This window comes from Vulpes lagopus, chromosome 6 (assembly GCF_018345385.1).
Source record: "Vulpes lagopus strain Blue_001 chromosome 6, ASM1834538v1, whole genome shotgun sequence".
NCBI classification, from domain to species: Eukaryota; Metazoa; Chordata; class Mammalia; order Carnivora; family Canidae; genus Vulpes; species Vulpes lagopus.
Genome location: NC_054829.1, coordinates 109095805 through 109106315, shown reverse-complemented (window position 1 = coordinate 109106315; position 10511 = coordinate 109095805). Strand labels below are relative to the sequence as shown.

The 10511-nt window shown below is 34.5% G+C and overlaps 1 protein-coding gene across 50 annotated transcripts in view; it reads right to left on the bottom strand.

Annotated features, from left to right (window-relative positions):
• Window positions 1–10511, bottom strand: part of ANK2 (ankyrin 2) — a 259972-nt gene that overhangs the window by 29843 nt on the left and 219618 nt on the right. For 44 of the 50 annotated variants that reach the window (XM_041759873.1, XM_041759879.1, XM_041759904.1 and 41 more), the window contains 5 exons: window positions 8724–8952; window positions 7831–7956; window positions 5213–5335; window positions 3215–3247; window positions 1089–1110 (listed from right to left, as the gene is read on the bottom strand). In XM_041759873.1, the coding sequence (XP_041615807.1) occupies window positions 1089–1110; window positions 3215–3247; window positions 5213–5335; window positions 7831–7956; window positions 8724–8952 (533 nt within the window). The remainder of the gene's footprint in view (window positions 1–1088; window positions 1111–3214; window positions 3248–5212; window positions 5336–7830; window positions 7957–8723; window positions 8953–10511) is intronic. The other 6 variants (XM_041759876.1, XM_041759890.1, XM_041759912.1 and 3 more) reach the window with 1 other exon arrangement.

The following is a 10511-nucleotide window of genomic DNA, read 5'->3' as shown; positions in this document are numbered from 1 at the left end:
AAATAAAATCTTTTTTTTTTAAAGAAAAGCATTTTAATAACAGTAATTTACATTGTACTAGGTCTTCAAAAAAAAAAATAGCCCCAGATCATTGCACAGAACCAGATGGCCATATCAAACATGGTTCTAAGTTTTCTCCTTTTAAGAATAGTACCCTGAAATACAGTGACTCAAAATGAATTTTTAAATGAATAAGCAATAAAAATTAGTATTTTTTCCTTAAACTATCTTGGGGCATAAAAGCAAGAAAGAAACCTGAAAAACTCAACTTCTTCCACACAAGAAGCCAGAGTCACCAGAAACAGGCCTCAAAACTAAAATGTTAATGAATTGTTACAAACCCAAAATGAGTTCTAAGATAGCTCTCTTAAGGTCTGTAAAAACCAGTTCTCTCTGTACAAAATTATGTGTGGGATTTGCATCATTATTTAAAATTAGCCCTATAATGGCACAATGTTGTGATTAATAATTTCATCCAGGAGGTTTTGATTTTTGTATTCTTGGTTCTTACTTTTCTCAAAAAGTTTCACAAAAATCCGTTAGACCTCAACCCGAAAGAAGTCAGTTATACTTCACCACAGTAAGAGGTGCTAGGGGGTGGGGGTGGGGAAAGGGTTGGCTTTAGCTGAGAACTATTAAGACAGTATCATTTTTGCAAGTGTAGCCTGCAAAAATAATGAGCTCTCTCCCCAAGTCAGTGTTGCTTGATATCAAAAAGTGATACTGTCATGTCAGTGCTTAAAAAAAAAAAGAGAGATGACAATGTTATGCTAACAAATGGACAAAAACAGTAGGGTGGGTTTCTAAACAAGCATAACAGCAATAGCAGGATTAACAGGGGTATCAAAAGAAAGTGAATGCTTAGATGAATAATCATTGCATTTTACTGCTAATTAGCTCACAAATTAGGTATTTTTGTAATTTAACTGGCCAAGCTGCTTTTCTAAGTAGACATTAATGATTAATAAGGACAATATAAAAACATAATTATTACAGTGGTTAGTAATGGCAACTAGCTGCATCTTAATTCATGCTTCTCTTTATTGTAGCCAGCTTTCAAAAAAACTCAATTTTATTTAAAATCTTACTTTTTTCTGATGTCATATCGATCTGAAAGAAAACATACATAAATTGAATGGTTACAAACTGTGTCTTGTTTCACAGCCCCTGATGTGCAAATAAGCTCCTATTCATAATCACACCCACAGGGAGATACCAGAAGCTAGAGGAAGGTCAGGGTAATTTGCTACAGTTCTTCCTGAGAATCTCCTTGATTCTTATCCTAACTTGGAAAAAAATCTTTCTAGATGTTATAGGTGGAAAGTACTTTTTAATATGTTATTTCTAGGAAGATATGATCCAGGGTGCGTTTGATGTTAGAAATATTTATTTAGGGAAAAGCCAGGAAAATAGTTAAGTGGAGGTTAAACAGTGTCAATTTAGTGGAGAAAAAGAAGGAAAGAACAAATAACATGCCAGGGTAATACATTCTACAGAAGTAGTTTCGTTCCAAATCCTGAAAAGAATACAAACTGGATCTATTGCCCTGCATAGCTTCTGAAAATATTCAATAGAAATATCATAAACTTAATGCAAGAAATTCATTTAAACATAGTAAAAATGGTTTTATAATTGCACTGTTCTTCTGTAAAGGGTGTAGGTACCACTTTGAACAGCTTTGATGATAAGAGTCACCAAGTGCAGGAAGGAAACTATGTGAGACAAAAAGTGGCTGTACAATTGAGGGTAAGGACGACATCTGTCTTGTCATAATTAGTACCGTATATGGTTACATATGGCAGGACAGTGAATTTATCATCAACCCTCTTGTCCTGCTCTACTGCCGGGGTAGGAGTAAAAAGTGAATTCAGGGTGATTCTCTGCACTGAAAAGGCCTTACATTTTAAGCTGCCGGGTACAAGGGTATTTATTATATTTTTCTTTATGTTTCTGTATTCCAAATCCATCGGAGTAACATTAAAAATATAAAACTAGGGGGATCCCTGGATGGCTCAGTGGTTTAGTGCCTGCCTTCAGCCCAGGCCATGGTCCTGGAGTCCTGGGATCGAGTCCCACATCAGGCTCCCTGCATGGAGCCTGCATCTCCCTCTGCCTGTGTCTCTGCCTCTCTCTCTCTGTGTGTCTCTGCCTCTCTCTGTGTCTCCCATGAATAAATAAATAAAATCTTTTTTAAAAAAAATTAAATAAATAAAAATATAAAACTAGTATATTTGAAAATATTTATGTGCAACTAACAACAACTACATTTGTCTATCTTAGAAACAGGAACCAATAAATAAATAGGAAAGTGGAAGGAATTTCCCAATGACCTTTCATTTCTATGATAATGTTTGGGCATCTTCAAATCTTTATATGGGGAAACAAACACAAATGTGCCTGAACTATCAGAGAGGTCTTATTCAAGTGGTTCTTTATTCAAGGTAATCTCTCGAAGACTTGCTTTCTTCATCTATGATATGACAACACAGACCTCACAGGGCAATTGTGAAGATCAGTGTTGATGAGGTACATGGAGCATTTAAAGAATCTACCTTGTAAGAAGTGCTCATGACCGGCAGAGTTCTGCATTATAATATTATAGTCTAATGGTTGAATTATACACTCCTTTAAGTTTTTAGTCTCAAACTTTTCGGTCTTAAGATTCCTTTACACTCCTAAAAATTACTGAGGATCTTGAAGAACTTCATTTTATGTTTGATATATACAATTATCTGTTTTATACATTAAAACTAAGAAAATGCTAGAACCCAAGTATACACAACTACACATTCCAGAGTCAGAGCCATGATGTCATCATATGTAATGTAGTCTCTGGAAAACTCTGCTATAGCTTGTGGAGATATGGGAGGTAAAAGACAAAGAAATGTCTCAGTAACCTTTAAAAAAAAAAAAGCTTTGACCTCCAGGCATCTCCAGACCAACCTCTGAGAAATGAAATAATGGCTTGGCCTTTAGTAGTTGGTAGAGAAACACATATTACTATACAGAGACAGGTAACAATTGACAGGGAAAGCTTTACTGTTGTTTGAATTCAGTCCACGAGATGAGAAAACAGAGGCTCAGAGGGGTTAGGTAAACTGTGACCCTCCTATTACTAACATCTGTGTAACCCTTCTAAGAACACAGATTATGTGCTCTTATTAGTGGTTACAGCAAATACAGCCATCAACAAGCGACAGTATCATACAATTACCTCTTCTTCCTGTTCTTGATCTGACTCTGATTCCTTGCCGCCCCAAGATGTCATGCGAGATGGAAAAAAGAAAGCAGGAAGAGTAGAGAGTATTTAGAAGAAAAGAAAAGATTAAATACGCTGCCAACAAACATCAACAGGCAAGCATACAGCCAGCATACTCTTGTTTTTTTTCTTACTAACAGTTTATAGAAGACAGGCAAATAATTTAAAAGGATTGATTTAAATGTGAAAGTCTAAAGATTCAAGAGGAAAAAGACCAAAACTATAAATATACTAATTCCTTAGGCAAAAAAGCTAAAATTACAAATATACTTATTTCAGATACTAGGTTACTAACATACTTAAAAGTTTGATATTTAATTTGATGCTTATGCCCAGAGAAATGGTGATGATATTTCCCAGTCATTACAGATACTGGCTGAAAATGTTAAAAGCCACAAATAAGCATATGGCGAAAATATTTTGAATATATAGGCAATATTTAGTAGTTCCATTATAATAAAGAGCAACTAAATTCTAAAGTTTATCTAAAGTGTACAATGTTTGGCATTGTTTTCCTTTTTCCTTTCAGTTACTAAATGGAAAGCTGTCCAGGACCACCGTGGAATTAATGATATGTCTTAACTTAGAAATATAGTGTAATAACAAACACTTTCTTTTATAGCACATTGAGAGTTCACTGAAATCAGAGACAAAGCTCATTCATCTTTACACATCACTCAGGAGGACTGCCCACAGCAGTACACATTTTCTTGTGTTCTTATTTGGCATTCACTTCGGTGACTCACAAATACACAAACCCCAAAATACATTTTGCATCATTGGAGTGTGATTAGATTATGCTCACTGAGGTAGATATACCTATTGCTGTATTCCAATGACTGGAAAAACATGCATGTTTACTTATACAGATAATATTTCACTTCATTTTTATCATATAATAAGAATTTGCAATGTTAAGCATGATGGTATGGGCTTTTCTCTATGTGTCTGATCTCTATTTACAAGATTAATTGGTTAAGAAAGATATACCATGGTGGGTAAAAAGAAGTGTAGAAGATGCTTTATATTGTGGAATCAAGACTTAGGGTTTTAACTATATTTCTAGGTCTCCAGGTCTTACCTGCCACTACTCATGCCCCTCCCTAACCTCTAGTACACACCATGGCATCCTGCTGCAGCCCTCTATAGACCACCATGGGGTGGGGGAGGGGAGGTTCTATTGGGAAGAGGTTGGTTAACATTTTTTTTAAGTAATAAAAATTAAGTTATCCTCAACATTTAATTCATGTAGTTGTCATCTTCAACTTGATCAAAGTAAGCCAGGAATTCTGTAATGGTGAGTGATCTGAACACAAAGTAATACCTGGTAAGGAGACTTTGGGTCAGGAATTGACAAATTATACCTTTTCAACAGTGTTTCAAATCTACTCCTTGTAACATGGGAGTATACTGTATCCTAATTATGTTAAAATAGTCAAAAATTATTTTGATAGCCCCAAAATATTATAGATTATAAGATGAACAGGTATTTATTTTAGCAATAAGATAAAATCTCATGAGGTTGCTTTGACTTTAATAATATATAATCCACTAGTGAATTGGCAGAAGCCAATGGACTCATAATACTTTGGTAGGGCCAAATGGACTAGTATGATCCCAGAAGGGCACATATAAACCAATGAAGACAAAGCCAACTTATTTTTAAAAATTAGTCCAAAAAGTTAAACCTTAAATTCACATTTTCTCTCTTTCATATCTAATACAGATTTATAGAAAATTTTCCATCAGAGTCAATGTAATGCAAAATAAAAGAGAGCTCCTTTTTTTCCTTACTCAAATGGAATATCACAAATCTGACAGGGAATAAAAAATGATTGTTACATGTGCTTGTATTCAGTAAAATGCAAAAAAGTTTTTGCTTTTACTTATTTTAAAGGATTTGAAAATTAAATCCTATAGAAATGGAATTGCACTAAGCAGATTTGACAATACCTTTGTATAAATTGGCAGGGTGATATTCAAATTGCAAATAGCTTGATGCACCAGGCCTCTTGTGGATTTTGGCTCTTTCATAAATGATAGTCGCCCGCAAGGTTCCTGAGTTGTATCACGTACCTTGAACAAGAAAGACATCCATACTTCACACAGATATGACGTATACTATTTATTTTAATTAGGTAATACTCAAAAGAAAGAATGAGGAAAAAATCAATTCATTTGATAACACCAAGGATTTAGAGATGTTTCTTTCTCTTTTTCTATTATCATTTAGAATGATTTTTACAAAACCATTTTACAAAGTTGTGGTAAAATAGACATGCCATAAAATTTACTGTTTCCATTTTTTCACTTACCATTTTTAAGTGTTCGATTTATTGGCATTAAGCACATTCACAAACTTGTACAATTATCACTGCCATGCAGAATCTGTCATCATACTAAACACAAACTCTGTACCTATTACATGACAGCTCCTCATCTTCTGCCGGCCCCAAGTCACCTCTATTCTACTTTCTATCTCTGTAATTTGCCTCTTCAGATACCCTAATAGAGTTATACAATGTTTGTTCCTTTTGAGTCTGGGCTATTTTACTTAGCATAATATTTTCAAGCTTCAATCATGTTGCAACACATATCAGAATTTCATTCTTTAAAAGAATTATGTTCTTATGTATGTAAAACATACATAACATAAAACTTATCATTTCATCCATTTTTACAACCACAGTTTAGCAGCATTAAGTACATTCATTCACACTGCTGTACAACCATCACCACCATTCATTTTTGGAACTTCTTTGTCTTCACACACCAAAACTCTGTTTCCATTAAACAAGAACTTTTCATTCCTCCCCTCCCTCATCCCCTGGCAACCACCATTCTATTTGCTGACTCCAGGCATTTGACCTTTCTAGGTACCTCATACAAGTGGAAACAGAATATTTGTCCTTTTGTGTCTAGTTGATTTCACTTAGCATATATCCTCAAGGTTTATCCATGTTATAGCACATATCAAAATTTCATTCCTTATCAAGGCTGAATAATATTCCATTGTGCCTATATACCATATTTTATTTATCCATTCACCTGTCAATGGATATTTGGGATGTTTCCACCTTTTGGCTACTGTGAATAATGCTATTATGAATGCTGGTATGCAAATAACTATTTGAGTCCCTGCTTTTAGTTCTTTGGGATATATACCTAGAAGTGGAATTGCTGGATCATATGCTAATCTAGGTTTAAATTTTTGAGGAATCATCATACAGTCTTCCACAGTGGCTGCATCGTCTTATATTCCCACCAGCAGTGATTGGGGCCCCCATTTTTCCACATTCTTGCCAACGTTTGTTAGCTATCTCATTTCATTTATATATTTATTTTTTAACCACTGCAATCCTAATGGATACGATGTGGTATCTCATTGTGGTTTGAATCTAAATTTCCTTTAGCTGCGGACATCTGTTTGCCTTCTTTAGAGAAATGTCTAAGTCCTTTGCTCATTTCTGCATTTGGTTCATAGAACGACTTTTGCACATCAACAATATAGTATTGGCTTAATTACACAGTCATTTGTGTTAAATGGATCAATTACCCTTCAGCAGTTACAGGTTAATGTGGTGATCTATAAGAACCTATCTTTGATCAGGTAAAACAAACCAGAAATGGCACAACAAAAGACTCAGCAGAGATCTTGGGAAAGCTTAATAGACTTTAAAAAACTTAAAAGAGGTTTACTGACATATACTTGGAAAATCATAATGGGATAAAATGAGTCACTGCTGACAAACTGGGAATTAATAATCTGACATTAGTGTAGTAAAAAACTGATAGAAACCAGCTTCTATCTTGTGAGGCTTGAGCATTCAGACTTCTAGATTAGTGAAATACACTGCGAGAAACAAGAAAAAAAATGAGCTGGCTAGAGAAATAGAGAACAGATTTATTATTTCCTTTTCATTACATGAATCTCACCATCACATATTTTTGCCCCTCTTTAGAACTGGAATCCAGAATGAAATGTGTATATATTGCTGCTGCCAAATTCATAACTTGGATTAATAATCTTAAACAGAGACAACAAATTTACGGTGTACTGAAGTATCTCCATAAATGTTTGCTGAATGAATTTATGAAAATATATCCAGTTCACAGCTCTATCAGGAATAATCTCTTACTAGATTGAGTTCCTGGATCCTTTGAGAGCTTTTACTACAAAAAGTTGTCACTTAGTCCTCTTTTGGTCTCCACATTAATGAAATTCATACATTTTTAAAATATAAGCATAAATATTTAAAAGAAATAATAGTAAAAAAGAAGAGAGAGAGACTTCTGTAAAATTTGGAAAAATGTAGCTAGTTTTTTAAATTAATGAATTGGCTATTTGTCCTAATTCTTAGCCTTAAACATAGTTCATATGTAAAAATGAAGGTTGAATTTGAACTTCAAAAATAAAAATGGTTGGGTTTTTAGGACTTTAAAGTTTCACAGATATGGTTTTAAGAAATTATTGCAATGACTTAAAAGCCAGTATTATCTCCTACTAAAAGAAATCAAATCCTTACTTGATCTTAAGTAAAATTCATTACAAAATGCCATGTTTATATTACCTTGACAAAGAGAGGAAGTCGGTTTTCTTTGAAGGCAAAAAAACTGAATATATGATGTTGGCCACTCTTGGTTAATGGCACCAGGTTACCAAAACAATCAACATAGATGGGTTTTCCTTCTAGTACCTGGTAAAAATAGAAAATTAACAAAGAATATATTAGCTATAATCGTTATTGTTATTTATATAAAAAAGTGGTAGTACTACTTAGAACATCAGAATTCTTAAAATATACATAATCTTTAAATTGCTGACATTTTGTCTTATCTGTGACAAAGCATGTGCTAGTACTCCCTCTTCTTACTGGTACAGGAATCTTCCAGTGCATGGTAGCATTGAATGTTAATGTTTCCATTTCTAACACTGTTTTATGTTACTTCCCACTAACCAGTATCTATCTTTAAGTGCTAAATTTAATAAATTCCTGATTGGGTTATTTTTGACATTATAATGAGTCAGGTTACTTGACTTCAATATCCAAAGGCCTGCAGACAGAAAATTATGAAATAAGAATAAGTAATGTAGAAAAGCCCTGGATATGGTATTTCCACATTTACATAATGAATATACTTCCTGTTTTCTTCAGTACTAAAAATGAAACCAACAGGGAGAGATAAAGATATCTAAATGATTACAGTCACATACTTTACTAATAACTCATAATTTTTCCCAAGATAACTTCAAGAGAGTCTTTTTACCTCCTCACATACAGTAAGACTATCCCTATATCCAAACTTTTTAAAAATGGCGGATTTTGGACCTTGACCTACTAACTGATCAATATGTAGACTGTTTTTTTTTATGGCTCTATTTATTAAATACTATTTTAAATATATTCTACTAGTAAGGGGATAAACAACAGGTTAACATAAACTATTTTTGTAAATACAGTACCTCTACATCCCTGCTTCTGGCCACTTCAGCAAAGTTTTCCTGTTGTTCAAGGGTTTTATCCACTTTATCATCAGTCATGCAGAAACATCTCAACCTGGCTTCAATGGGGTCATGTGATTTGGCAAACACAACAAATTTGGCCATATACGGTACACAGATAATTTCTCTATACACTTGTGATGCAAAGGTAACAGATTCCTGGATTTGTCGACAATCTATCAGCCAGAACCTACAAAACGGAATAAAGGTCAGGTATCTGAAATTTAAAGTATACCACTGAATAAAAAAACCCAGCCCCTTCACTATGATCAAAATAGTCATTTAATGTTTCTTGGGAAAAGAAGGGAGGAAGATGAGAGAAACTAAAGAGAAAGAAAGTGAAATGAAGCAAGGTAGAAGGATAGATAGGAAGGAAGAAAAGAGTGTGGAGAAAAGAGAAAGATTAGGTGTTTAAGATCAACTATCAAATATTGTATTTGTAATTTTCTTCCCTGGAGACTCTTCTGAGTATTGACTCTTTTGAACTATATATTTCAGTGCTTTAGAATCTTCTAGCATGTAAGCTCCATATCAAGACATTACGACAAGTATCTCACTGAATGAGAGTTCCTATTTTTCTTGCTTCTCTCTCCTATTCTTTGTTTCATTTCCTGAAACCCTTTTCAATAAAATCTACACAGCTTTTTTTTTTTTAAAGATTTATTTATTCATGACAGACACAGAGAGAGAGAGAGAGAGGCAGAGACACAGGCAGAGGGAGGAGCAGGCTCCATGCAGGGAGCCTGACGTGGGACTTGATCCCAGGACTCCAGAATCACACCTCAGGCTGAAGGCGGCACTAAACCGCTGGGCCACCGGGGCTGCCCACACAGCTTTTCTTCATCATTCTTTTCCAACAACCTATCCAGTCACCAAGGTGAAATAATGCCATTTTTAAAAATTTGCTTTTGCTCCAGAGCTTCTTAACATTGCTGAATATAATTTTAGAAGAAATCATTGGCCAATTTATGAATTCTAGCCTCAGCTAAGTCTGTGACATTGTCTGGCAACATTTTCCTCAGCTATCATTTTATTCAGTATTGTAACTGTGCTAAATCTTTATGACATTCTTTGAGTTCCCACCTCACCTGAGGCTCTAAGAAAGATAACTTCACTGAGAAAGTAGAGGCCATTGATGGACATTTTTTCAATTTGCTATGTATACACTTTAAAAGTTTGGTTCACATCCTTTTGCTCTGAAACCTTTCCCAACCAATGATCACCCTTTTTCACTTAACTCATTTCCCATAATCTTTCAACATTCCTGAGATTTCCCTATTGTCTTGGCCTCTTTTCTTCAGTTCTTGATCCATCTTTTTTTTTTATTGGCTTTTGGTAAAATATATTAAAAATTTACCATTTTAACCATTTTAAGTGTATAATTCATCGGTATTAAGTACATTTACAATACTGACTTCTTGGTCTATACCATGAGGCCTCTGTAAACAATGCACAATCCAGCATCACTTCTGAAATACAGACTAAATGGGTCACTGTTGCTCTCCCCCAGTACCCTTCTGCATTCTGTCTTGGCATCTTTGTTCATGTTACTCTGTCTTCCACTTTTATCTATCTGTAAGGTTCCTACTTGTCTCATGAGTCACCTCTTCTTGGACATTCTCTTATTCTGATGCAAATGCCCTCTGCTGAATTCTTTAGTACCTCTGATGTACCTCTCTTTCAAAATGTCCCATTGTCTTGCATTAGAATGTAGATGCCTGAGTGGTAGACCATAATGGCCCACAGAAC